Source organism: Rhipicephalus microplus, chromosome 3 (assembly GCF_043290135.1).
Source record: "Rhipicephalus microplus isolate Deutch F79 chromosome 3, USDA_Rmic, whole genome shotgun sequence".
Classification (NCBI taxonomy): Eukaryota; Metazoa; Arthropoda; class Arachnida; order Ixodida; family Ixodidae; genus Rhipicephalus; species Rhipicephalus microplus.
Window position 1 is genome coordinate 89,972,254 of NC_134702.1, and position 27,208 is coordinate 89,999,461.

General features: G+C 44.6%; 1 protein-coding gene across 1 annotated transcript; it reads right to left on the minus strand.

Moving 5' to 3' along the window:
• Nucleotides 1–1,302: 1,302 nt before the first annotated feature.
• LOC142803256 (uncharacterized) lies at nt 1,303–27,208 on the minus strand. Its single transcript, XM_075888378.1, has 5 exons — nt 27,075–27,208; nt 16,335–16,501; nt 11,203–11,285; nt 7,753–7,830; nt 1,303–1,548 (listed from the first exon to the last, which is right to left on the minus strand). The coding sequence occupies exons 1-5, from the start codon at nt 27,180–27,182 to the stop codon at nt 1,379–1,381; spliced, it is 606 nt and encodes a 201-aa protein (XP_075744493.1). The 5' UTR covers nt 27,183–27,208; the 3' UTR covers nt 1,303–1,378.

Below are 27,208 nucleotides of genomic sequence, written 5' to 3' on the forward strand. Positions count from 1 at the left end.
TAAACAGTACTGCAAGTCGCTCGATTGAGAAGTCTGTAAAGTGGCACACGCACTAGTTTCAAGGCTAAAAGAATCCTTGGCCCTCAGATCGAGGGGTTGAATCCCGGCTGCGGCGGCAGCTGCATTTTCGATGGAGGCGAAAATGCTGTAGGCCCATGTGCTTGTATATTGGGGGGCACGTTGAATAACCCCAGGTGGTAGAAATTTCCGGAGCCCACCACTACGGCGTCTCTCGTAATGATATGGTGGTTTTACAACGTTAAACTCTACACATCTATCATTAAAATAATCCTTGAAACTAGCGTGGCAGTGTCCCTCTTTCTGTAAGGTCATAATGCCTGACATCTTCGCCGTTATAGTTGCTGCCGCTCTTGGTGTTATCTCTGCAGGAATCGCCGATACCCATCATGTGGGAATCGGAAGAAAATGGGGGATGAGTTTTTAAAAAGAGAGGACTGTAAGTCTGGCTTCACAATTCTACCGCCCTGTAGTCGGTAATTCTTGCCGTCCTCATGAGTTTACATAAATGGCTGTCTCTGCACAGAAATTTCAATACGAGAGTTGATGCATGCAACAGCAAGCACGTGTTTATTTTTTATAATTAATATTTCGCATCGTAAACTTATCAGAACGCCAAGGCTCGGTGCAACCATCATTTATACGTGCAGCGACTCTTTTGAATGTTGACCGCGATCTCCCAACGCAACAGCCTCGTGTGAAAAGAGTGCAGGGTGGTACACATAATGAATTCTGAATATGAAAATGCACGGTGCCAACCCTGCAAATCGGAAAACGTACATTACATTTTACCAAATCTATTACCGCACGTGTTCCTTATTTTCACTCTTGTTTCATTCGGTTTTCGCCCACAAAGCCTGTCAGGAATGCTCAGCACGAACTGCGCCTCGTTGTTCGAGAAGGTTTGTGATTATCGCAGATCGTTCTGTCACGATTTCGCGCAAGACACGAACACTCGAGATTATTCCAGAGCTTGCGCGATGACAAGGGATAACGCTGGAATATTTGACGGCACATGTATGAATGCCGACGTGCTTCGCCGCTTGGCAGTTGATCGACGGCCGACGCTCTGTTCACCGCTATCATCGGCGGCGTGTCTCTCTGTACTCTGGCGTTCAGTTTTCGGGCCACAAGTTCGGCCAAATAAACAGTTTCGTTCTTCTACCTACAGTCTGCTCCCTCCATTTGCGTCACGACCTCGTGACAGTATTCTGTATGGGTCTGTGGAGTACGTTTGTTCGAGGCCAAACGTTTCAAACAATGCACTCGGCTAAGCCGTCAACAATCTGAACTGAAAGTGTTTTATTTACATAGAGTTCCATGGTAATTGACTTACGACATCAGAGGGGTATTTCACTGGTTACCTTTTCCCTTTTGTAGGTGCCTCCTTTTCAGAGCACTGATCTTTTTTATACAATATTTGTTTTGTTTTATCACAATAAATCTTATAGAAATGTTGGCAACAAAGAGCTGAGGGCGTACGATCAAAGTAACTGTCATATCCCCAAATCTCGCAGGCACGCAGGTTCTCTGCAAGAAAGGTGGAAAAATGCACCCGTTTAGAATCGGGGTGAATGTCCTCATTCCTGGTTACTAGGTGTACCCACCTTGGTTGTACCTAAGCAGACGGTAAAAAATGAATATCTGAAAAAACCAGTTACGCCTATCTTTAAGTGTATATGAGTTTATGTATATGCATGGATACGAACCATGTAAGGCTTTTTGTGTTGGTTTTCTATAAAACCATTTGTGGATTCAGGTGACATAGCCGGCAACAATTATAGAAGCATAAATATTTAGCAGGAACTTTTCTACACCACTCTCTCTGGCACTACACCAGTAATGCAAGCAGTAAGCATACATTTTTTCAGGGAAATCTGCACTTTCTCACAGGGCATTGGAGCGCAGGCGCAACCTATCATCACGGTTGCACTTACATAGACACTTTAGGCGGGTTTTAGTCACCAGCGCCGCTGATAACGTATGTATGTAGCTGCTGATTGCTTATATGGTTAACTCTAGTTCCGATGTAAAAAAAATGTTTTCGAAGTGTGCTACCCAGGATTCGTTGTTTCAAAGCCCGGGTAACACGCCTCGAAAAAATTCGACAGTGTCCTGGAATGAGGATGCCACCCACTTCAGACGACGACGTCGTCAGCTCAAAAGAGAGTACAACCTCCACGAAAGACACACCGAAGTAGATACTCTTCCACTGCCATGGTGGCAGGTGTGCTGCAGGAGCCATCAAACGGCGTTCAAGTTGCTCACCTGTTTTCTCGGCTAGGCCTCTGACATGAAGTGAATAGGGCTCTGGACGTTTCATTGATTGCGGTGTATTATGTGTCTTCCTTGTCTGCGTTCACTTTCAGATGGTGTACAAAAGGTATGTAGCATCGCTGCAGGTAGAGTGACCACTCGTTCTATTCTATGTACAGGCTTTCTACGGGGCTTGTTCAAACAGCACGCGTAGAAATATGAATAACGTGCTGTATATTATGTAGACGACGACGAGCGCCACTATCATCACTAGGATCAGATCAGCCTGTTCGAATAAAAAAGAGATAATCGGGAGGCTTCGCTATGGGGACGGCGGCGCATCCCACATGCCCAAATGGTGGATAGGATCAAGCATTTGTAGGACGCTTAGTGCTGTGCACTGATATATTATCGCCCCATAATCTAGGTGCGTGCGTATCTACTCTAATGAAGATTCATCAGACATTTTCTATCACTGCCCCATGATGTCTGCGAGAGAACCTTGGGTACATTCACAGCCTTCAAGCACTTGTTTTTATATGTTTAATTTGATTTGCGAATGTTAATTTTGTGTCTAAAGTTACCCCTAAAGATTGGTATTCGGTTAGCCGCTGACGGAGCCGGTCAATGTTCGGATCGGGATAGACACCTCTCTTTCTTGAGAATAAAAAACGTGTGTATTTCGCGGATTAAGGGTGAATCCATTTTTATCTACCCATTTGGTAGCTGTATTCAAACCAAGTTGAATATTCCACTCACACATTGCGAGATTGCAGGATTTGAAACCGATCTGCACGTCATCGACATGTGTGTCGTAAACAATATTGCATGGAATAACGTAATGCAGTGTGTTCATTTTTATAATAAACAGTGTGCAACTCAGGACACCAAATAGCGGTAATTCAATCTCTTGTACAAAAGTTCGAGACATGACATTCCCCACCCGTACACGAAAGTGCAGTAGGAAAGATAACTTTCAATTATGGTCAGCCTCGGACACCTAAGTGTGAGTGGTCTCGCAGTATGCCAAAGCACCATGCTGTGCCGTACACTTTTTCCATACCCAGACATGCTGAAATAAAAAATTGTTCATGGAGAGAATTGTCGTGAATTTGTGCCTCAATGAGTATAGGGTGGTCAGTGGTGGATCTACCCCATCGAAATTCACACTGGTATGGGTCCAGTGGGTTCTTTGTTTCCCGGAAATGTAGTAGTCGGTGGTCAATCATCCTTTCCAAAACCTTACACAGGCAATTTGTTTGTGCAATCCGCCTGTAACTCATTACGGATGATTGCTCTTTGTCATGTTTCAAAACTGAAAGCACAATAGCATCTTTCCAAGAAGTGAGGATCTCACCGGAAAACCATATGTAATTGTAACGGGGAAAGTAAGGTCTGTCGCATTTCGGGAGGTAAGTTTTTCAACATTTCACACACCGCACAATCAGAACCTTGCGCGGAATCACTGCAGCTATTTAGCGATGTTTGCAGGTCAGCCAAGCTAAAAGGTTGGTTGTATGCTTCATATTTTGTACGTTTGCGCTCGAGATTCTGCTTGTCTATTCTCGTTTTCTACTGTTGACAACCTTGGAGCATTTCGCCGAACAGGAGATCTGCTTCAACTGGGCGCCTAGGAAGTTAGCCTGGTCTTCCAAGCTGTCTCCTTGTGTGTTTACAAGAGGGAGAGAATGCAATTTTCTTCTGATCAACTTCCTGACCCTGTTAAAAACTTTTCCCTCTTCTATATAAGAAGTAATGCCCAATAAAAATTTTCGCAAACTTTTTCTTCTTGGCTGCCGGCACGTCTTTCTACCTTGGGACTTAGTGTTTCTAAAATTCGTAAGGTTCTCCGCTATTGGAGAGTTCCGAAGCTACTTCCATGCTTTATTTTGCTTCTTGCGCGCGTTTCGGCATTCATTGTTTCACCATGGAACACGTCATCTGCTGGGCCATCCAGACGTTTGCGGAATGCATTGAGTTACAGCATCAGTTAGTAAAGCTGTAAAGTACTGTGCAGCTGCCCATATGCCTAAACACCATATGTCAGTACAAGTTATACGAGTAATCATATGAAACTGTTCACAATGGGCCTTATTTGTGGGCAATTTAGAAATCTCTAGAGGAAAATCATTTCGTACTGGCGTGCTCAAAACAAAGAGAAAGTGGTCGCTTCCAAAAGGATTATTCATGACATTCCCCTGGAGTAGGTGTACAAGTGATGATGATACGATACTGAGGTCTATGGATCAGTACGTTTTCTTAGCGAGGCTATAGTGTGTCGGCTCTTTTCTATCCAACCGACACGCACCGGAAGAAAATAGGAACTGTTGATTTAAGCGACCTCGTGCGTCGCAGCGAGAATCACCCCATAGAACGCTATACGCAATAAGGTCCCCAGGGACCAGATAAGGTTCTGGTAATTCCTCTATTAAAGACTGGAATTCTTGTTTTTCAAGCAGGTATTGGAGGGGAGGGGGTATTACGTATACAGAGCAGAGGTGACAATTTTATTCAACAAAACTGCTCGAACAGCCACTGCCTCGCCTCTAGGCATGTTTGTAGTGGCACGTGAGTACATTCCACTACTTGACTGACTATGGTGGCCACGCCACCAGATGCCACCACAGCATCATCTCTGTTCTTTCGGTATCAGCATATCACCAAAAAAATTGTATTCTTTATTTTGGATCGGTTTCTGCAACAGACAGCGCTTTTGGAGAATGTTGATGTGGAAGTTCCTGAACATTGTCGAGGTTTCGAAGCAGCTCTTCTGATGCTGCATTTTATCATTTGTGTTTATAGAAAGTAAAAAAGTGCTGCGTGTACGAAGTGGGAGTAATTGCCGTCTGAATAGGGGAAAGTCGCTTATTTTTTGCAGAGCCCTTGGGAGACCATGTAATTAGCTTTTTGTCTCTTTTTGAGCGCTCGAGGGGCTCTCAATGCTCCTCCGGCGCAGTGTGTGCCGGTGGATTAGTGGTGTTCATCCCCTCTGGAGAGGCCACAGACGGTCATGCGTGTAGACTGGGCTTCGTCACAGTGGACGAAGCCTTCGACCACACCAGGACAGAGGCCAGTGGGGTGTTTTTAGTTTGTGTGCTGTTCTGGCCTCTTTTTTTCTTATTACGGGGTTCTTAAATGGAAAAGAAAAGAAAAGTGAACCCCGTAAATGTCTGCATTAGAGTGCGACACCTCAAGAGTAGCTCACAAGGGATGGGGGTAAGGATAGATTAAAAGGACAGGATTAAGAGGTATATATAGAGAGACGAAGAAGAGAGCGAGGCGCAGGGACAGCGAGCGACAGAAGTTAAGATAAGAAAGATGGACACGGTCGCAGGAGTCCGAGGACGGGGCACCACTCGACGAGAGCTCTTGTCGGCGTGTGAGGATGACGTAGGGCGAGTCCAGTCGGCCAGAGCTGCGCTGTCGTCGGAGATCAGCGTCAAGAAATCAGTAGATGGCGTAGGGCGAGCCCAGTCGTCTAGGGCTGCGCTGTCGTCAGAGATCCCGAGGGTGAAGCCGGTTAGCACGGAATCCATCGAGCATGTCCGCATTGGCCTCTGCCAGGATTCGCAGGGGCCTTTGGAGGGGTCATGTTCAGGGAGGGTGGGGCAGTCGATGCTGCACCGTCCTCCCGTGGGGGCTGCTGGCATTTGCCTCAGCACACCCTCCTTGATCCAGAGCATTCACTGCCACTTCATTCATCGTACAACTTTAGCTTAAGATGTGTTCTTTGCTAAATGTGGGGAAACAAGCTACTACGCCTCACAAAAGCTTATGCTCAGCTTCAAATTTGTGGTGATTATTTCTTTTTGCCTTTTCCAGGTGACACAGGGCCTGAAGTATGCAGGATGGTCACCACTGCAGTTGGCACAGTGTGCTTGAGAATTGCAGTCATTATCAGCAAAATGACCTGTGCTGCCGCATTTCACGCAGGTAAGCTGGCCTCGACAACTCTGGGGACAATGCCCAAACGGCTTATGCTTAAATCATCGCCGCGAGTTGCGAATGTAATGTCTGACTCGCAGTTTGAAATAGCCTGTTGTTACTTCAGTGGGGAGAGTTATGAATTGGAAAGTCGGTATGATGTGTTTTGTGGAAATTTTGTTGACTTTTTTCTTTTGATGCGCTGCACCTGTACGACATTCTCATCTTTACAGCCTGTTAGAAACTCATCATCCTAGAGTTCTACGACGTCACCATTCGATATGACACCCTGCATAGCGTTTGGTATAGTGTGATGGTGATGAGCTGATTAATAAGTGGTATTCGGTAATGCTGTCTGCGGTACTGTGCGCAGTCTTTTATTTCGAGTATAAGGTCACCACTAGCAGTCTTGGTAGTTATGTAGCCCACGCCTTAAGTTTTTATAAGACATTCGGTTACAAGTAATTGTGAAATGGTTGTTTTTTGTTACATCTGCAGTGAATGATGTGGTATTTGGTGAAGTCATCTTTCTTAGTGGGGAGAAATTCTAAAATTCAATCAGGGCGCCACCTCATGGAGGGGCGACTGGTTGGGAAGGGGCCAGAAGTTCTCATAATTATGTACCTTATTCGATAACCATGTCAGTCATGCACCCCCGAGCCCAATAAGGAGCGCTGCGAGACGCGAAGGAAAAGCAAGGGTCAACCGTACATGACCGCTACAACCGAATATATCTACCCGAGGTTAGATACTTACACTACGTCAACCCTTGCCGGTGAGAAACGAGGAAATAAAAAGTGAGAAGATGACAGGAAAGATCGAATGTAATATAGAAAGACGAATATCTAGGACGAGATTGAGACAGGAAAAGGTAACTGCTGATTTTGCTTCGGTGGGTCAGCCCAGGGGTGCCGTCTACGTGGTGCCAGGGGCAAAAAGATGTGTTGCCTCTGACGAGGAGCCTCAAAGATTCAAACATCCAGCGTCGGCTCAACCCCCAGGATCTCCTTTTCCCCGGACACGGCTCAGCCATGCACGGCTAGGCGTGGGAGAGGATCGAAATCCCCCCGTCAGCTCGGGTCCGTGGTGTTGCCACACACCAAACGCCTGCTCGTGCAGACGCCCCTGCGGAAGAACAGTGTAGGTGGCTCCAACGGGTTTTTTCGATACAATTCCGAAGCATCATTCCATAGGCGCTCCCTGTTTCCCATTTGCAGCAAGTACTATATATCGAACTTTAGTCGTGGCGCCGCTGAAGTGGATGTTCGAATTCTGTGCTTACGTCGACCTTAGAAGGGCTTTGAGCTCGGCGAAGTCTACACTTGAACTCATGAGTCTATTAGCTGTAGGACATTTTTGCGTCCCATAATCAAGTTCATTGTAGTTTGTTGTCGTTTACTTAACACTCGTGAGTTGTCAGTGGCATTGTGCAACGTGAAAGCAAACGTGTCTTCGTTTTTTTGTTTACTATCGAGTACAATATAGCTGCCTGAGCCCTCAAATAACACAAATTATGCCCTTACCCCAACAACGGAGAGTAAAAATTATGCTTACCACTACTCCGGTACAGCATCTTTGCGACCATGCAGTCAGAATCAGCGTGCAGCATCAGGTATGTCAAAGTGCTGTTACCTGTAGAATACGAGACAAGAGCTATTTCAAACAAATAAGCCATACAAGGCCTTCACAGAATTAGTAAGAATTCTTCCTCATGAAGACATATTTCAACCGCATTCAGAACATTTCTAATATGCCTTTCCCACGCCTCGTAGCAACTTGGCTAGATGTAACCTATGAGATTACGCAGTGGGCTCTCTACTCTATTTCCTTATTGGTGAAATTTCTAAATATCTCTTAGTGAATTCTACGATGTTTCAGAATGGCTATTTTAAGGGGTTTGCAATATTTTGTAGCCGTTCAAATAGCAATTTATGAGTTTTAGACCTGCTTCTGGAAAGTATCACATTCATCATCAGCCTGACTACGTCCACTGCAGGACAAAGGCCTCTCCCATGTTCCGCCAGTTAACCCGGTCCAGTGCTTCTGCTGCCAATTTATACCCGCAAACTTCTTAATCTCATCTGCCCACCTAACCTTCTGTCTCCCCCTAACCGGCTTGCCTTCTCTGGGAATTCAGTTAGTGTATCACATTAGTGTCCTCTAAACGCACTTTCTAGACTACGTACCATGAACCCTGTTAGGTGTCGACTCTAAGACGACATGATCAAGTATCATCAAAGCTCCACATGAGAGGTGGGAGACCATCTCATCTAGATTATGCAACAATAAGTCATTATGCAACAATAAGTCATTCCTAGGTAAACAAAAATTAAGGCCGCTGCCTCTAGCCAATGTGCCAGTTCACTAGACGAGTGAAAACCGGGGTGAAAACAATTAAAAAATATGAAAGTACTCCGTATACTCATTAAAATCAAAATTTTAGAGGCCTTACAGTAAAAGTGTCTGAATATCGATTTTAGAGCCGAACCTTTATTGAAGGAATCAGTGATCATAGTTAGTCAACTTAAAATACGAATCCAACCTTATTGGAATGGTTTTTCAATAGTAAAAGAACCATCTTTAAATAGCCCTAGAGTGGTCATGTAACAATGCTCCGCCGCGGTGGTCTAGTGGCCAAGGTACTCGGCTGCTGACCCGCAGGTCGCGGGTTCGAATCCCGGCTGCGGCGGCTGCATTTCCGATGGAGGCGAAAACGTTGTAGGCCCGTGTGCTCAGATTTGGGTGCACGTTAAAGAACCCCAGGTGGTCGAAATTTCCGGGGCCCTCCACTACGGCGTCTCTCATAATCATATGGCGGTTTTGGGACGTTAAACCCCACAAATCAATCATTATGATCATGTAACAATATTTAAAACATCTCGAGAATGTCGTATTTCAAATGAAACAAATACTATCTAGTTTAACAAAAAAAAACACTGCTATTACTTTTATCAAGAAATACCCCAATTTCACAAACTGAGGCAAGCTCGCATTCAGTAGCTACTGTAGTCTTAGAATTATCTTGTAACTGTAAAAGATTACAATACATGAGTCACTACAGTATTCAAGGTATCTTTTTTCAACATTTAAATAAAGTTTGATATGTACATAATAAACAATATTCTTGAGTCAACATCATGAATGTCATAGTAAAGATTGTAAACTGACGATTCTGGCGCTTTGGTAACACTTCAGTCTTAGCTACAACGCACGCCTTCATCCTGTAATAGGTATATAATATGAATCTTTGCCAAAGCGCCCAGTTGTCAATACTGTTACAATGTTGCGCCAATAGTCGTGAACAACCTTAAGCTGCATACATCTAGGTGATTCGACGTTAAAACACTTTGTTTCAGCGTTTCGTTCCTTAGAAGTTTCTTCATCAAATGAATATTATTCGAAAAATACTCAGATTTTCTATTATGTGCTATTCGATTGCAGTACCGGTTTGAATAGAATGCCATTAGATTCTTTATTCTATATTATTATTACTAAACATTCGGCAGATCCCAGAATCCCGGGAATCGAGATTATGCGAAGCAAGCGGGGTGAAGGTGACCGTGTTGCAATTTTGTTTTATTGAGTGACGCGTCATGAAATGAAGCTAAATACATGTACAAATGTTGCACGCACAGACATATGTTGAAGAGTTGCAGATGTTTATATAACCAGTTGTTTGCCCTTGCGCAACGGTGCCAAATGAAACATGTGTATCAGCAACACCAGAAGTTGATATGAAGCGCTGATGCTCACGAGGATGTTGGCCCCTGACACTGCTAAATAAATTAACTTCAGCGCATGGCAACCAACCACAATTGACGTTAACCCAACGTGATGGCTGTATCAAAGCAGTACATATGTAGTGTTTCTAAAATTAGGTAGGCAGCACTGCAGCCACTATTGACGTTTCACGATGATAAGCGTAGATTTTAAAAGTAGTTTCGAGACCTGGCATAGCTCTGTGGTAAAATGCTTCATTGCCACGCAGATTGCTTGAGTTTAATTCCTGCTGGTACGCTGACGTTTAGTCTTTGCATTCATCTGGTCGGTGCTATTATTGTCGGTTACTTTTTAACGCTCACGAGTTAAAATTGCCGATGTGTGTTCTCGTCGTTCCTGGGTAGATACTAAGTGTCTATCACCTGTGGCACATACGTACCCGCATAACAGTGGCACATACCCACTCGTGAGTATGTGCCAAAGTCTGGCGGGAAGTGTTTGACGATGTACGAGACGGGAATGTGACATTATTCATGTCTTGACCAACGCGTCATGTCCGTGAAACCATATAACCCTCCCATGCTGATTTTGGTTGGCCTCAAGTTAAGGGATAACCACGAGTGCACCTAAACGTAAGCGGCTAGACAGACAGACAGACAGACAGACAGACAGACAGACAGACAGACAGACAGACAGACAGACAGATAGATAGATAGATAGATAGATAGATAGATAGATAGATAGATAGATAGATAGATAGATAGATAGATAGATAGATAGATAGATAGATAGATAGATAGATAGATAGATAGATAGATAGATAGATAGATAGACAGATAGATAGATAGATAGATAGATAGATAGATAGATAGATAGATAGATAGATAGATAGATAGATAGATAGATAGATAGATAGATAGATAGATAGATAGATAGATAGATAGATAGATAGATAGATAGATAGATAGATAGATAGATAGATAGATAGATAGATAGATAGATAGATAGATAGATAGATAGACAGACAGATAGATAGATAGATAGATAGATAGATAGATAGATAGATAGATAGATAGATAGATAGATAGATAGATAGATAGATAGATAGATAGATAGATAGATAGATAGATAGATAGATAGATAGATAGATAGATAGATAGATAGATAGATAGATAGATAGATAGATAGATAGATAGATAGATAGATAGATAGATAGATAGATAGATAGATAGATAGATAGATAGATAGATAGATAGATAGTAAAAATAGGGATATAACACGTACCTGGGCCAGGTGCAGTATAATAATTGTAGTCTGTGCTATTGGTACCCCAAGCCCTTGCAGTAAATTTCTTTTCGAATGATATCCTAGAACAATAAATAGGAAGGACACAATGAAAAAAGTGCTTGCTCGCAGTCAATAACTGCGGAGCAGGGATTGTCCTAGTTCAACGCATTATCATGTCTTCATCGCGCTGACCCCACGCCGGTCCCGCGTTTCAATCAATCAATCAATCAATCAAAAAATTTTTATTTGTTGGAAAAGATATAAACGCATTGGGGTCAGTATATACAGAAGGACCTTCCATAGCACAAAGCTGGAAGGGGACCTCCTGTCAGAAGTATACATGTTGATAAGTACAACAAAATGGCAACTAAAAGCGGCAAGTCAGTTTTATACACATAAGCTTCGTAGGCTGCATGTTTGGAACGCCAGCGCACGCTTCCCCGTGAACCCCGGTGGAGCAGAAAGGCCAGAGAAGCGTAAGTGCTAGAACTCAGGTCCCAACATATTGCGTGACCAAAATCAGTGGTACAGTCCTATGCCGACCCGGACTGAGTATGCCACCTAGTCTGTAGGGTGCCTTCGGGGGTCCATACGCCCTCTTTTCTGTAATAGTTCTTCATCCCTACCAGCTTCGGGTGGTGCATAAAGCTTTACAGAAGAGAAAAGCGGAGGCAAAACACCCGTGCCAGAATTGTTGGGCGCACCGCTCTCGGATCAGCAAGTAGTAGAAAGAACAAAAGGAAGATCATACAACATAAGATAGATAATCACAAAACGATTCAGATAGTCGCAAAAATACGAGATAATTATTCGAAAATAAAGGGTGTATGTTCTTCCTGGAAACTAACACATTAAAAGGACGTAACCACTAATACACAGGCACCATCCGCCATTTTATTCTCCCTTCTTCTCTTCTCCCCTTGATTCCAACTCTTCGTCTTTCTTGCTGCAGTGAGCTCAGACCGCTTCACTTCTCCTAACTTCGTTGATTACACCTTCTGGTGTAATACTTGACTACGTTCCCGATGACGACGCACTCTTTTTTACCTGACGCTCCAGTGTACCTCAATTTTTTTTTTACTATTCCGTGCTCAGATGCTGTCTTAGCAACTTGGAATGGTCCGTTATATTTAGTACTGGAAGGTGGAACTTCTTTTCTCTCAAGGACGTAATCACCAGGTTGTATGTGTGGTATGTGGCTGTTGTCTGTTTTTTTTTTTTTCAAAGTTTGTCTTCATCTGGCGCTTGTATACTTTTTGTTTTACATCGAAAGCTGTTTTGAGATCACAACTCGGGTCTAGCGCCGCGCCGTAGTGTCCGCCGCCGCCGGTGTCCGTACATCGCGTGAAATTAGAGGGAAAAAACCAGTACCAATGACACAGCGGGGCTCGAACCCGGATCCGCTGGGTGCGAGCCCAGCATTCTACCACTGAGCCACGCCTTTATACCACTGAGCCACAACTCAGTCACGCCTGGCAAACTTGCCTTAGGCAGGCTTGATGTCGGGAAAGTAATCGCGTTAATAGGACTTACATATAAAGCGCTTTAAAACTGCGAAAGAACAAGCAGTCGTCGCGCAATGCGAATAGTGCAACGTGGTGGTCGTCCAATGCTTCAACCCATTACAAAAGCTTCTTTTTGTTCAGCTATAAACTGTGGCGCATACGTGCACTTCAGGCATAATTCCTCATCGTCGTCAGTCACCGCATGAACAATTGGCACGAAATTCCTCGCAATAGATAAGCGAATACCAAGCTTCTCAGAAGAATGACGAAAAATGACATAGCGAATGCTGGCCTACTACCCTAACATTTCATTTTTGATGCCGTAGTTGGCATCAAGCAAGTGTGCTTACAGCAGTTACCCAATGAGTGTTTAGAAAATGCTCTGAAATGCAGCTCGTCTAGCTTTCAGTGTGACTGTGCTGCGCTTTCTACGCAGACCTGGCGTTTTTTTTTTTTGGCACTTTTCTTAACTTCTGTAAATTTACGCTTTTGGAGGCTGAGCTCGTGATCTGCAGGAAGTATAGGTGCTGTCACAAAATTCGCAAAATGAGGAGTGCACCCCAAACCCGTGCTGTTATATCGATTTTGATGTTTCACAGTGGCCTCAAGGCAACGTTACCAGCCACCTGAAAAGTCCGGATGAACATAGGATAAACATGAATGAAAGAGGAGTGAATTAATGCCTCGCTGTTCGTAGAGTTGTCACCAAGGTTGAATCAGGCTTTGATTTTTCTTCACTTACCACTGACACTTTTCAGTGCGCAGTTTTATCGCTGCCTTAAAACTTCACTTGAATTACTAAAGTTCCACCTCGCACTGTTTATTTCTTTCACGTCAAGTGGCGTGACTGTTTGCACGTTCACTTTAAATTGACAATGCGATTAATTTGTTAGGCGACATCATCAAATGTCATTACTGTAACATTGACTTAGTGTGGACATATAGCGTCTAGGCTATGACAATCAGTGGCTGAATTTTTAGGCTTTAAAGAAACCGCGTTGTAGGCGCCGAGAATAAGAAGGAAAGATAAATTTTAGGCCTCCAATATTTTAAATACAGGCGCAATCAATTTTTACATCAGTGCAAATAATTGTAAGCGAAGATGTGGGTGAACTGTGCCTACTTCAGCAAGCCAAAAAGTGATATTATCAGAGTCGTAGAGGTGATGGAGGCTGAGAAAGTTGCCATAGCCTTGGTCATAAGTCAAGAGAGGATCAGGGGGGCCATCCACAATTGCAGAAAATCTGCCAGAATTAACAAACCGGGAAGGGTGGTGGCACCAGTTCACCAGGGACTTGAAGGGAATAGGCAGGCTTATTCGGTTGCCAGAGGCCTTACTCACAGGTGAGACTCCATTACCTCCTAAGTCACTAAAAGATAAAACAGAAGAGAGGATATGTGTGCATACCAAAAAATCACAGCCCGCGTCAGACTAAATTCGCTACTTATCTTTTGAGCAGACAGATAACTCATGAATAAATGGGAGGTAAGGGGGCAAAAATTAAACACTGGTTTTTCTTCAAACCCGTACTCTACAGCAAGTGGGACCACGCGTATTTAGGTCTTAGTAAAAATGTGATGAGGCAGCGAGTTCCGTCTATGTTGATGTGGACATGTCCGACCCAGTATCATAGCTCACACGCTGTGGGATCTTCAGACGCTCTGCTGCGCAACCAAGTCCCTAAAGTACAGAATGACATCATCGGTCCAGCCCTTTCCGCCACAGTGTCTCAAAGAATTCAGACATACAACTTATAGCGAGTGGGGAGGTAGAAATTTTCCTGATGATCATTTACTGCTATTCTAATAAAGTACCTTCTCTTATTTTGACGAAGGCGTCAGCACTTGAACAAAGCCCTGCGATTGTCTTTTTATCCGCATGATTCTCACAACACGGCCTTTGTGTTTATAGCATGGAGAGTGAAATGTCCAGATGTTCTTGGCCCAGTGTTTCTAGGACTGCATAGACTAGGACATTAGAAGGGTAGACCACGCCCTGCGATGCCGGCACCTACCCCACGCAGGATCCTGCGAATAAAGTCTGTTCTCTTTCTCTCAAATGTCCACTGTCCAATAAGCACACTCCTCTGTGTCCTTTGGGGAATGGCTGGCCAGGGCAGAGCATGAGCAGAAAGCCAGACCGCTGAACAACCGAAATGCTCAGATACATCCTATTGGTCATGCCGAATCACGTAAAGCCGATCGATGACATGGTGGGGAACAACATGAAATATAGATTGCAAAAAGAAAAGGATGACTCTTCATCACGTCCTTATTTTGCTCTTCACTCTCCATTCCTCTGACGGCGGCAAGTGACGCCGAAGGTGGAGTGTACTTATTCGAAGGGATAATTCGTCTGCCCGAGCTAGGAAAGCGACAGCGATACGCCTGCGTCGGCTGCTACATAAAAGAAAAAAATCCCAGCATATCCACAAATTGAATGATGAGTGGGGCGAGGCTTCGGAGGGTTTTATTGGTAAATCGTGAATCATCCGTTCATCCATGTGTCCATCCGTCTTTCCGTTCATCTGTCTGTCTGTCTGTCTGTCTGTCTGTCTGTCTGTCTGTCTGTCTGTCTGTCTGTCTGTCTGTCTGTCTGTCTGTCTGTCTGTCTGTCTGTCTGTCTGTCTGTCTGTCTGTCTGTTTGTCTGTCCGTCAGCCCGTGCGCCCGTCCGTCTTTCTGTCTCTCTGTCTGTCTGTGCGTCCGTCCGTCCGTCCGTCCGCAACTGCTGAGTGGGTCATTGAACTAGGCGTTCACGTACGAGCTATAAGGGACAGACCTACAGCTTTAGGAGCTTCGTCCCTAAAACGACGAAACCAGGAGTTCAACGCGCCGTGCTTTGAATATCTAACAGTTTGAGAGCACAAGAAAAGATACCATAGAACACAAAATTCGTAACCACAAGATAAAGACGATGATCGGAAGAAAACAACAGGAAAAGGAATAGAACGTTCCATCACCGCAATATAAAATATCTCATAATCACACGAAAAGAGCAAAAGCCGGTTATCAGTAGAAAAGCACACAAGACTGCCGAAAAGAGCTGATAAACACAAAATAAATACAAAAAAGGCGAATTCATGCTGCCTATATTAGTTGAGATGAAACTTCCTTTAGTTTATTTTTTATTCCCCTGCCCTGTTATTTTTGTGTTCCATTATTTCCTTTATTTCGAGTTAAAACACCTGTTTTGCTTTCCCCGGCTCTAGCTTGTTCAAATATATATATGAGTGGCTGGAAGCCCGCGAACTCATTTTATAACCCCTTCACTTGCACTTCTTGAAGTACATACGATACATAAATGTACACTTTTCCTTCACGTGACTCATCTTCATGTGTCAATGCAAACGTCCTCTTATAGGTATCTTTATCACTTTATTCATTATTAATAACTGTTGGGCTTTAATGTACCGAAACCCCATTTGACTATGAGAGACCCAGAAGATCAAGGGCTCCGGAAGTTTGGTCATCTGGTGTTCTTTAACATGCACCTAAAGCCATGTACCCGAGATCACTTCATCACGGAAGCATAGAATGCAAGCAAGCATGCTAGTTTCCGAGAGTCACCAGCGTTAAAAGAAACGCGTTATTATTATCTTACACAGCCTTATGTAAAAACTTACCAAACGTCAGACGACGTGTTATGGTACGTGATGTTTTGCACGAAAATGTGCGTCCTTTCATCCTTACACAGTGTTATTGCAGAAACGCACTCGGTGACGTTGCGATTCTTCCAGTCGGTGTTAAAGTTTCTTTCAATCAAGTACATCCGAGAATTCCCAGTCATAAACTGCAAGGTAGAAAGGTGGGCGAGTGGGAATTGATGCGTATTTAGAAAAAAAAAACATCATAGAGACGATGGAGAACACGCAGAAAGACCTAAAGCGAGCGCTGTCTAATAACCTAAATCTATAAAAACAACACTGACCAGGCGTAAAACCAACGCCGAGTGTGCGCAGGATTCTGTATCACGTGTACAAAATTTCGGAGCACGCATACTTTGCAATCCAGCAAATGAACAGAAGACTGAGATATAGAATCATGGCGAATAATTTTGATTCGGAAAAGTGATTGATGATTGATTGATTATTGATATGTGGGGTTTAACGTCCCAAAACCACCATATGATTATGAAAGACGCCGTAGTGGAGGGCTCCGGAAATTTCGACCACCTTGGGTTATCATCATCATCATCATCATCATCAGCCTGACTACGTCCACTGCAGGACAAAGACCTCTCCCATGTTCCGCCAGTTAACCTGGTCCTGTGCTTGCTGCTGCCAATTTATACCCGCAAACTTCTTAATCTCATCTGCCCACCTAACCTTCTGTCTCCCCCTAACCCGCTTCCTTTCTCTGGGAATCCAGTCAGTTACCCTTAATGACCAGCGGTTATCCTGTCTACGCGCTACATGCCCTGCCCATGTCCATTTCTTCTTCTTGATTTCAGCTATGATATCCTTAACCCCCGTTTGTTCCCTAATCCACTCTGCTCTCTTCCTGTCTCTTAAGGTTACACCTACCATTTTTCTTTCCATTGCTCGCTGCATCGTCCTCAATTTAAGCTGAACCCTCTTTGTAAGTCTCCAGGTTTCTGCTCCGTAGCTAAGTACCGGCAAGATACAGCTGTTATATACCTTCCTCTTGAGGGATAGTGGCAAACTACCTGTCATAATTTGAGAGTGCTTGCCGAATGTGCTCCACCCCATTCTTATTTTTCTAGTTACTTCAATCTCGTGGTTCGGCTCTGCGGTTATTACCTGCCCTAAGTAGACATAGTCTTTCACAACTTCAAGTGCACTATTACTTATCTCGAAGCGCTGCTCCTTGCCGAGGTTGTTGTACATTACTTTCGTTTTCGTTTTCGTTAACCTTGGGTTAACGTGCACCCAAATCTGAGCACACGGGCCTGCAACATTTCCGCCTTCATCGGAAATCCAGCCGCCGCAGCCGGGATTCAAACCCGCGACCTGCGTGTCAGCAGCCGAGTACCTTAGCCACTAGACGACCGTGGCGGGGCGATTCGGAAAAGCATGTGCTGCCATTGAGAAAAAGGCTAGAGGAGCAGCAATTGTAGAATCTTAGTTAGGCATTGCAACCCAGCAGCTGCCTGCGATATTGGTGTTGTTTACAGAATTTTCGTCTCCTTCGGAAAATTATACTTAGTACAAACAGGCCATTGCATCAACGAACAACTTCACCGACACAAAAACACCTCGAAAGGAACGCTGACGTCGCACCTATTAGCTCATTGCAAGACTTCTGAGCGTAATGCTTCTTCTAGTAGCACTGTCATTTTCTTCAAGCACGAGTATAAAAGGACACGGAAGCTCGCGAAAGCCTTCATCAACAAAACTATTCAGGATTATTGCGTATTGGTGCCTTCTGCTTGTTTGTGGGATCACGAATTACGTATGCACGCTTAAAAGAATAGCGTTAAAGAGCATATGTTGTGGAAATTCCGGTGTCGATGTTAGCGTAATTGGTTGTGAGCACAAATCAGCGTTGGCCGTCAGCACAAACTCGAGGTAAATGCAGATAGAATAGGGGCAGAACTTATTTCCGGGGGGAGGAGAGCACCTTTTTGGTATGAAGAGGGCGCCGGGCAGGCAAAAGGTCACTTTGGGCTGTGTGCCATAGATGGATGGGAAAATTTTACTGGGTCTTTGGAACACATTTTAACACGTTTTGGGCCGCTTCTAGTATGCCATGGCAAAAAAAAAGGGGGGGGGGGGCACCACCGAGGCTCCAACCAGCTGTGTACGCCAACGAACCCAGGTCATTACGGCTGTTGTACCAAAGAGATGCGCCCGTCATCTCTTCTTTCTTTATTGTCAGAGCTACGCCCCTGCTTGAAGTTGGTCGTGCTCGAAGTTGCTTCGCCGAATGCACTATATGACTGCTATGTAGTTGTCACGTTTAGGTCACAAGAAAAAATATGATAAAAGAAGATGAAAATACAAAGAACTCTTCTTAGTCGAGTCATGTGTGTTGGGGTATTACTGTCGAGATGTGCTTTACTTATGTCAGCATTTTCTGGGCGCTTCCTAATTTCACCAAACCACCCAACCTTTCACCCGACAAACGTGCATCTTTTCTTACAAGACTTCAAAAACTTCCTAACAAGACTGCCGATACCTGTAAAGGATTTGTTTCACAAGCTTAATGCTCATGTTAAATCAAGTAAATTAAAGCATTTTATTCACGTCGTTAAAGTTAGCACAGGTAATAACTGCGGAGCCGAACCACGAGATTGAAGTAACTAGAAAAATAGGAATGGGGTGGAGCACATTTGGCAAGCCCTCTCAAGTCATGACTGGTAGATTGCCACTATTCCTCAAGAAGATGGTATGTAACAGCTGCATCTTGCCGGTACTTACCTATTTGGCAGAAACATGGATACTTACAAAGAGGGCTCATTTTAAATTGAGGATGACGAAGCGAGCGATGGAAAGGAAAATGATAGGTGTAACCTTAAAAGACAAGAAGAGAGCAAAGTGGATTAGGGAACAAACGGGGGTTGAGTATATCATAGCTGAAATCAAGAAGAAGAAATGGACATGGGCCGGGCCACTAGCGCGTATAGCCGGATAACCGCTGGTCATTAAAGGTAACTAACTGGATTCCCAGAGAAGGCAAGCGGGTTAGGGGGAGACAGAAGGTTAGGCGGGCAGATGAGATCAAGAAGTTTGCGGGTATAAATAGGTGACCAGTAAGAGAGCGAGGGATGGTGGGATGCACCGTCTGCTACCAGCTTCCGGTTCGAGAAGAGTAGACAACGGCGAACCACTTCGCCGCAAGCCTCAGATTATTCGGGATTCGCACGCGCGGTCACCCGTTTATCTTTGTCCAGATAAACCACGGTCGGTTATTCAGCCGTTGGCTGCTCCTACTTGAGTGTGAAAGGCAAGCGCAGGTAAAATTTCCACGGAATGAAGAAAAAAATGAGGTGGGCCGCGGCTGTGAAGAGAGCCACAGCGATAGGTAGCCTTTGAATACGTAACATTGAAGCCAGAGTGTGCGAAAACCATTTTATCACAGGTACGTGTGTTTTCCACACTAAAAAAAAAACGTACGCATAATTTTGCTGCGAATAATATATTGAGAAATAAATTGTCGCTCAGATGCGCCTAGCAAGAATAATATGGGAACGCGCGAGCGAAATCTACCTGCCATACGAGATGAGCGCCGGCCATTGCACCAATATACATGAAAAAAAAACGCGAAAGCTTCACTCAAGAGTAAGTTTACACGAAGCGCTGGACGAGTCCATTTGCAGTTATCTTGGTCAAACTGCGCGCCAGGACGGCACCCAAAGGAAGTGCGTTAAACAAGCGCAGGGTTTCGACTATTCGGCGCCGTCTATGTCTGACTGTATTGTTTATGTGCCACCGTGCCGTGCAGCTTGACCAAGACCAGAGTTTAAATAAGCATCCGGCTTCGACTAAGAAATTCATTTTATAGCGCGCTGAAGGCTAGAAAAAAATATATATCTCATCGCGCTCAATAAGTGTTGCGCTTCATGTTGATCGACTGCCGAGTTCGGCCGAAGCAGCGATCTCGAAATGAACTTTTAGCACACTGCTACAGTCATCCCCATTCCCTGACATCTTTAAAATGCTGATTATTTATCTGCAGTACGGTATCATAGAAGGAAAACTGTTTTGCGTATCGACTGATCTGCTAGTCAAACTGACAGCACCCCCGAGAAGCATAAAAACATTGCACATCATTTTAGTGCGACGAAAATGTTTCCGGACCGTTCATGGCTTTCGTAGCTTGTCATTGTCACAGTCACGGTTGGTCAACAAAAAAAACAACTCCTAAAGCACTGACATTGCACGGCGAGGTGCTTTTTTCAACGGATCAGAACAAAAATGCGCGCGTGCCGATGCTGACCCGTGTGGTGCGTCGAACCGGAAGCCGTCGTATCCCAGAGTTCCCTGCGATTGCCCATTTTACCGGTCACCTATTGGCAGCAGCAGGCACAGGACCGAGATGACTGGCGAAACATGGGAGAGGCCTTTGTCCTGTAGTGGACGTAGTCATGATGATGATGATGATGATTCAAGTGGTCTAAATCATTCAGAGATAAAAAATTTCTTCATCACATTAAAGCTTGCCCTACTGCGGTGGCCTAGTGGCTAAAGTACTCGGCTGCTGACCCGCAGGTAACGCGATTGAATCCCGGCGGCGACGGCTGTGTTTTTCGATGGAGAAAGAGAGAAACAACATTTATTTACGCCTCCGGCGTGCGGGAAGTCACCGGCCACGCAGGGCGCGGGCATTCCCTATCTGAAGACTATGGCTAATAGTCCTATAGTCCCAGGGCCTAGATCTTGAGGACGTTGTGCTCCGGCTAGGCGTTGGATACTCGGGCTCCTCCGCTCCCGGGGCGTCGGCTCCCTTTGCCCTCTGCTTTGCCAGGGCCTCCTCAAGCCGCTGTATGGCCCTTCGTTGCGTGGCTGAGTCTGTTTTCGATGAAGGCGAAAATGCTCTAGGCCCGTGTGCTCAGACTTAGGTGCACGTTAAAAAACCCCACGGGGTCAAAATTTCCGGAGCTCTCCACTACGGCGTCCTTCATATTTATATGATGGTTTTGGCACGTTAAACCCCACATATGAATCAATAATTCAATCAATTGATCAACATTACAGCTTGACGCGATTTGTTTTCACGAGTGACAAAGCGCTGTGTATGGCATAGATGGTGCAATTCTACCCTTTTCCTCTTTGTAAACTGACCGTGACGCCTTACAAGACACCGAGTGTCTGAGCTTTGTCACACTAAAAAATGAAGCTGCTGTTCAATTAGTAAACCGACATTGCAGCCGCAAATGGTGTGTATAGTCGCAACATCTATTCGTGGGAAACTGGCGTGGCATCTGCGTACACAAGCGGGTAAGTGCAGCAGAGAATCGTGGCACTCAATGCTCGCTAGTTGTTCTTTGTTTTTGCCACCGTATGGATGGTGTTTAACAAATTTCTACTGATTTCCCCTTGATTTCCCGCGTAATTCAAATCTATTTATATACGGCCCGCGGTGCCACTTAATGAAAACGGCCTGGCGTGATTACATTTATGAAAACAAGTTCTACAGCACGCTTTCATGCTCTCCCACTCGCTCGCTATCATCACACGGACCGCCCCGTTGGTCTACTTCACACGCCACTTACAGGCCACGGACAGCGCGAATTTTCACCGTTGTTTATACAAATTCAGTTGTTACACAGCACTTGTCCTGCGTCGTTTCTCTATGTCTTCTCCGTAGTTTATGCGCAGTTTTTTTTCTACTTTTATAATGAAGTTCAAATAACGAGAACACTACGGGAATATATTCGCGAAAGTAGACAAACAACGTTGTTTTATTTCTGTTTCTGTTTAGATAATTTTTGCACACTGTAAATGACATTTCAATACACAACTAACTTGAAACTTATTTGTTTAATTTCTTCAACATGTGATTACTGTATTAGTAACATACTTCTCTATATAAGCAGTAGTTTTCTTCATATTCCGTCTTCATATTATTTGAAGTTTAACATCCCAAAACCACAGTATGATTATGAGGGACGCCGTAGTGACTCCGGAAGTTTCTACCACCTGGGTTCATTAACGTGCACTTAAATCTAAGTACACGAACCTCAAACATTCTTGCCTCCATCGAAAATGCAGCGGCCGCGCAGCCGTGATTGGATCCCTCGACCTTCAAGTTAGTAATCGTGCGGCATAATCTCTAGACCACCACGGCAGGGTGCCCACTATGTCAAGTCTTTCTTGGGGACCATCGTAGCAAAAATTTCGATATGTCTCTCCATTTGTCTGTTTGTCCACTTTTAATGGTACCGGGCACTTTGAATGGCATCAGCGGACACCCCACATGGTCGACCTCATCCGCAGCGCCCACCAATGTTGCCCACGATTTAGCGTTCACACTTGTGCGATTGTCAATTAAAGAGCAATTATCGCGAATATGTGACGCACCATAAGAACACATACGTATTCTGTATGTGCGTTTTATACTAGAAGAGACATACATCAGTAATTCTAAGAACCGTAGCGTTTATCACGCGGCGCTGACCGTGCAACGCTCGCACGAAAAGGAAAGTGTTTCCAAAGCTTTGCTAAGACGACATGGTGGTGGCACCTACCCGTCGCCTTGCGTACTACACCTTATCACCTCTGAGACGGGCGCGCACGTTCGTCTCAGAGCCACGCGTTTAGTTTTCTACTATAACTGCCAGATAGCGCTCATGCCTCACGTGTAACGTGACTTGGTGCGCTCGTTCGCCTCCGCTGCGCGCTCCAGGCACTCTAACACAGCGCCTCCAGAATACCATTCACCAATTTTCTTGCGCAGAACATCAAATAAACATTTTTTTCAATCTGTTCAGACGCAAGACTACCGTCTTTCGACGACGTTTGCAGAACAACATGCAGATACGGAGCCAATTTTTTTTTTACAATCTGTCGATCGTTTACCCTATCCCGCACTGCTACTATTCTTTCCACTACGCGTGTGTGCTGCTTAGTGTGCTGTGTTTATCTCTCTTCCCTCTCTCCTCTATATCTTTCATCTCTTCCATCCCCCTCCCATGCACATGGTATTAAACCGGCTGCCTATAGACTGGTTAGGCTCCCTGTCATTCTTTTCTTCCTATTTTCCTTCCTGCTTCCGCTTGCGAAGGTAAAACCGGAGCGCAAGAGGAACGTTGAGGAGACCATAACACTCAAAGTTAAAAGTTTACTTATTAAAAACACATGGGGCCTGGTCACTGCTCTTTCTACATGAACGACGGAGATTTCAACAGCCGAGCTGCTGGGCTTTTTGTTGCACCGGGTAGTGCGAGCAGGAATCAACCAGCATGCACTTTCTTCGCTCTCCTTTTGCATGGGCTTCTCTTCGCTCCCGCAACACATGCACTGATTGTGTCCTGCCTTTGAATGTATTAGATATACGATGAATAGCATGTTACGTGACTTAAGGTCACGTAGCATCACGGAACAATTAGTCATGAAACCAAAATCAGGTAACATGCTGTAACTAAAGTCAAGCGACTAAAATTACGTAACAGTATACGTATAGAAACTGCCAAGTCAATAAATCACGAAATATTATGTAATACTTGGTCACGTGACTAAAATTACACAATAATACATAACTTATCATGTGACTAACCTGCCGCAACATCTATTCGCGTACCTTAAATCAGGTAAGATTAGGGCAAACGACTGAAGTCATGTAATATCACGTAAGAGTTAGTGAAGACACATGATCCCACCATAAACCACGAAACAGCTATACACGTGACTGAAGTCACGTGATAACGCGTCACAACTTGTCACTTTATTCAAGTCATGTACCATAGCACCGCAACTAGTCGCGTGACATAGACCACTTAACATCGCCTTACAACAAGTCCCTTAACTACTGATGTAACAACACGTAACAGCTAGCCACATGTATTTTCTCCATAAAGCTACATAACACCAAGTACCATGACATGTTTTCTTGAGCAATTACCTGACAGCTAGTCATGCGACCAAAGGAACAACGCGCAACATCTAGTTGTGAGACATGTTCACCCTCCCCCCCCAAAAAAAAAGAAAACACGACACGCGCATAGTGCTGAGAACCAACTGAAACGGGAGCATGCAAGATAGCTATTCTTAGCATATTCATACTAAGAAGATTGTCGGGACAGAGAGGCCAAGCCCCTTCGCCACAACAAAAGCCTTCTGGACAGCCCTTGGTACGTTCGTGAGCACGCCACTGCACAGCATCCGCCGCCACCACTGTTCGCTTTGAGAATCATCACTGGCCGACGCCGAGCAGCACCCCAGAGCATATGGTCTAGATCAAGCTTACACCAACACCCAAGCCTCACAGTCAAGATTAAATTTGTTCACGACCATCGGGTTAGTATACGTGCGTGTCTGCAGATGCCCTAATATAACCGCCTTGGGCCATTATTTCCCGAGTGTGACAAGGGGAATATCCTATAGGAAATAGTGCTTGGTAGTCTCGTTCTAAGGTAATAGCTGGTCTATAAGCTCAGGAGCGGGAGATTGAGACCAGTCAGAGAGTGCGCGGCACTCTATAGTCCTCGTGCCTCGTGGGGCACCGCTTCGTTGTTGTTACGCAAAGCTCCCTCCACTGGCCCTATGTGCGCAGGAAACAAAATTACTGTATGCTGTCGTTGACCTTTTCGCGGGCCCATTTTACCGGCTGACGAATGATAAAAAGAACCCGAACAATGACTGAAATGAAAGATGTCATGCTGATTCAACCCAAAAAAAGGCATTTGGGGACCACCGCTGCCTATGAATGTATCAATACTTAATTATTTATAAAGTGAGTCTCTATATAATAATTCAATTGGAACTGGACGTTAGACACGCCCTAGCCAAGCGCCATTTGGCCATGTTTCTCTAATATGGCAAGTTGTCCTGAACTTTTTCGCCTTTTTATTCATGGTAATTGTGGATTTCGCTTTAACATTCCTTGTTTCGCGACGAGTAAAACTACTTTTTTGCGCTAAATTACAGCTTATTTGCTCTTTCGCAGCGTCTTGGTCACTCATAGAAAATGATTTTTTTTTCGGTTGTTGATAGCCTTTGGAGAGTACACAATTCGCTGCATCGCTAGCAGCTACGCCCTGTTTATGAATGTCTGTGCAAAGGCCAAAAATTCTTGGCATGAAATGATTTTTTTCGATTGTTGATAGCCTTTGGGGAGTACACAATTCGCTGCATCGCTGGTAGCTACGCCCTGTTTATGAATGTCTGTGCAAAGGCCAACAATTCTTGGCATGGAGAGCAACTATTGTTGCTGCGAACGCTTCTTAAAATCGTAGTTCGAAAATTGGGGGATCATTAAACACCATCTTTAAGGTTTGAACGTAAACGCGATATCCTGTACGTATGTATACGTACTTCAAGCACTTACTGAATGACATCTTTTCGAATTTGCTATGCAACCCCTACATGGCCTCAAAGGAATAGGCGCAGTAACATGCGTGCCTTTTGTAACGGGTGACCACCTTTGAACCATGAAGTCAGCCCCGCCGCGGTGGTCTAGTGGCTAAGGTACTCGGCTGCTGACCCGGAGGTCGCGGGTTTGAATCCCGGCTGCTGCGGCTGCATTTCCGATGGAGGCGGAAATGTTGTAGGCCCGTGTGCTCAGATTTGAGAGCACGTTAAAGAACCCCAGGTGGTCGAAATTTCCGGAGCCCTCCACTACGGCGTCTCCATAATCAAATGGTGGTTTTAGGACGTTAAACCCCACATATCAATCAACCATGAAGTCATTATTGCAATCCCATGTTCCGACACCCGATGGCAATCTACGCTTCTGCCATGCATTATTACTGCAATATTTCATGTTGTATTGGGAAGCATATGTACAGGAGCCGTGTGTTCGGTGAAGCATGTTACTCTCACTTCATTTTCAAGCAGAGGAAGTTATTTTCACGGTATTCAGAATCAGACGCGTGGCTGCGTGATGAGACACCCGCCTGCCGCGCAAACGACCCGGGCTTGATCCCCACTCATACCCTGAGTATTCTTTATTTATTTTTTATTTGCATCTTTCTCGATTTTTGGGTTACGCACAAGATTACTCTTTTTTCGTTCACAGCTAACGATGCCGACGCCGACTCCAGAATTTCTGCGAAACCAGCTCTGTAACGCTATCGAGTTAATGCTTCGTCTAAAATTTCGATGAAATCATCAATAAAGATGCAGTCACTTAATGGTCACGTCTTTCGAGACCATAGTTCTGCATCTCCATGGGCTCAAACTTTGACCAATATAAGATCAATGCTCCTTTTCTTTAGGTGCTGTCACGTCCGTTTTTAAATGGCGTAGGTTTGTTGAGATGGCAATGAAGAACCCGAATCATCGATCGATTCTTTGCTGTAGAGGCGCCCAGAGTGTTCTTCACCTTATAGAAGGGCAGTATTAGTATGGAAATACCAAAACAGTCATAGAAGTGGACGTCTCTAGTTTCGGAAGGTATTTTTTTTTAGTTTATTCCGTAATGCTCAAAAAAGTATACTTATGAACAAATGACCTCAAATGAATCGCGCGCCATGTTCTTGACCAAATGCGACAATTTTTTTGAATCGACCAAAACTGCAAAATAACAAAATTGCTATCAGGCCACAAGGCCAGCGAGCCTGCCTCGAAAAAAAGAAACACTGTTTTTGACAGAGTTTGCTCTCGCTTTACAGCCATAGTACGCCGGCTTTCACATTTCTGTTGCAGCACTATCAACAGTATTTCGGTTTGTAGTCAGTGAAAAAAAATCACCTATTACCAACTTGTTCTAATTGTTTCGACAACAGGAAAAGAAATACTTGCCGCCCATCCATCATCATTTTCTCTGCAGTCACGAGGAGTGCTGCCTGTAACTCTTGCCGAAGACGTCCCCGCACCCAAGATGAACAACAGAGCGGTATAAGTCGACATTGTATGCAGTATCACTGACCATGCAA

What these genes read in the sequence shown, in the direction of transcription:
- LOC142803256 (XM_075888378.1), bottom strand. Translation starts at nt 27,182, where the DNA reads ATGTCGACTTATACCGCTCTGTTGTTCATCTTGGGTGCGGGGACGTCT. An exon ending in AACACGTCGTCTGACGTTTG is followed by an intron (nt 11,286 to 16,334) that starts GTAAGTTTTTAC and finishes TTATTGTTCTAG; the next exon opens with GATATCATTCGAAAAGAAAT. An exon ending in TTATACTGCACCTGGCCCAG is followed by an intron (nt 7,831 to 11,202) that starts GTACGTGTTATA and finishes CGTATTCTACAG; the next exon opens with GTAACAGCACTTTGACATAC.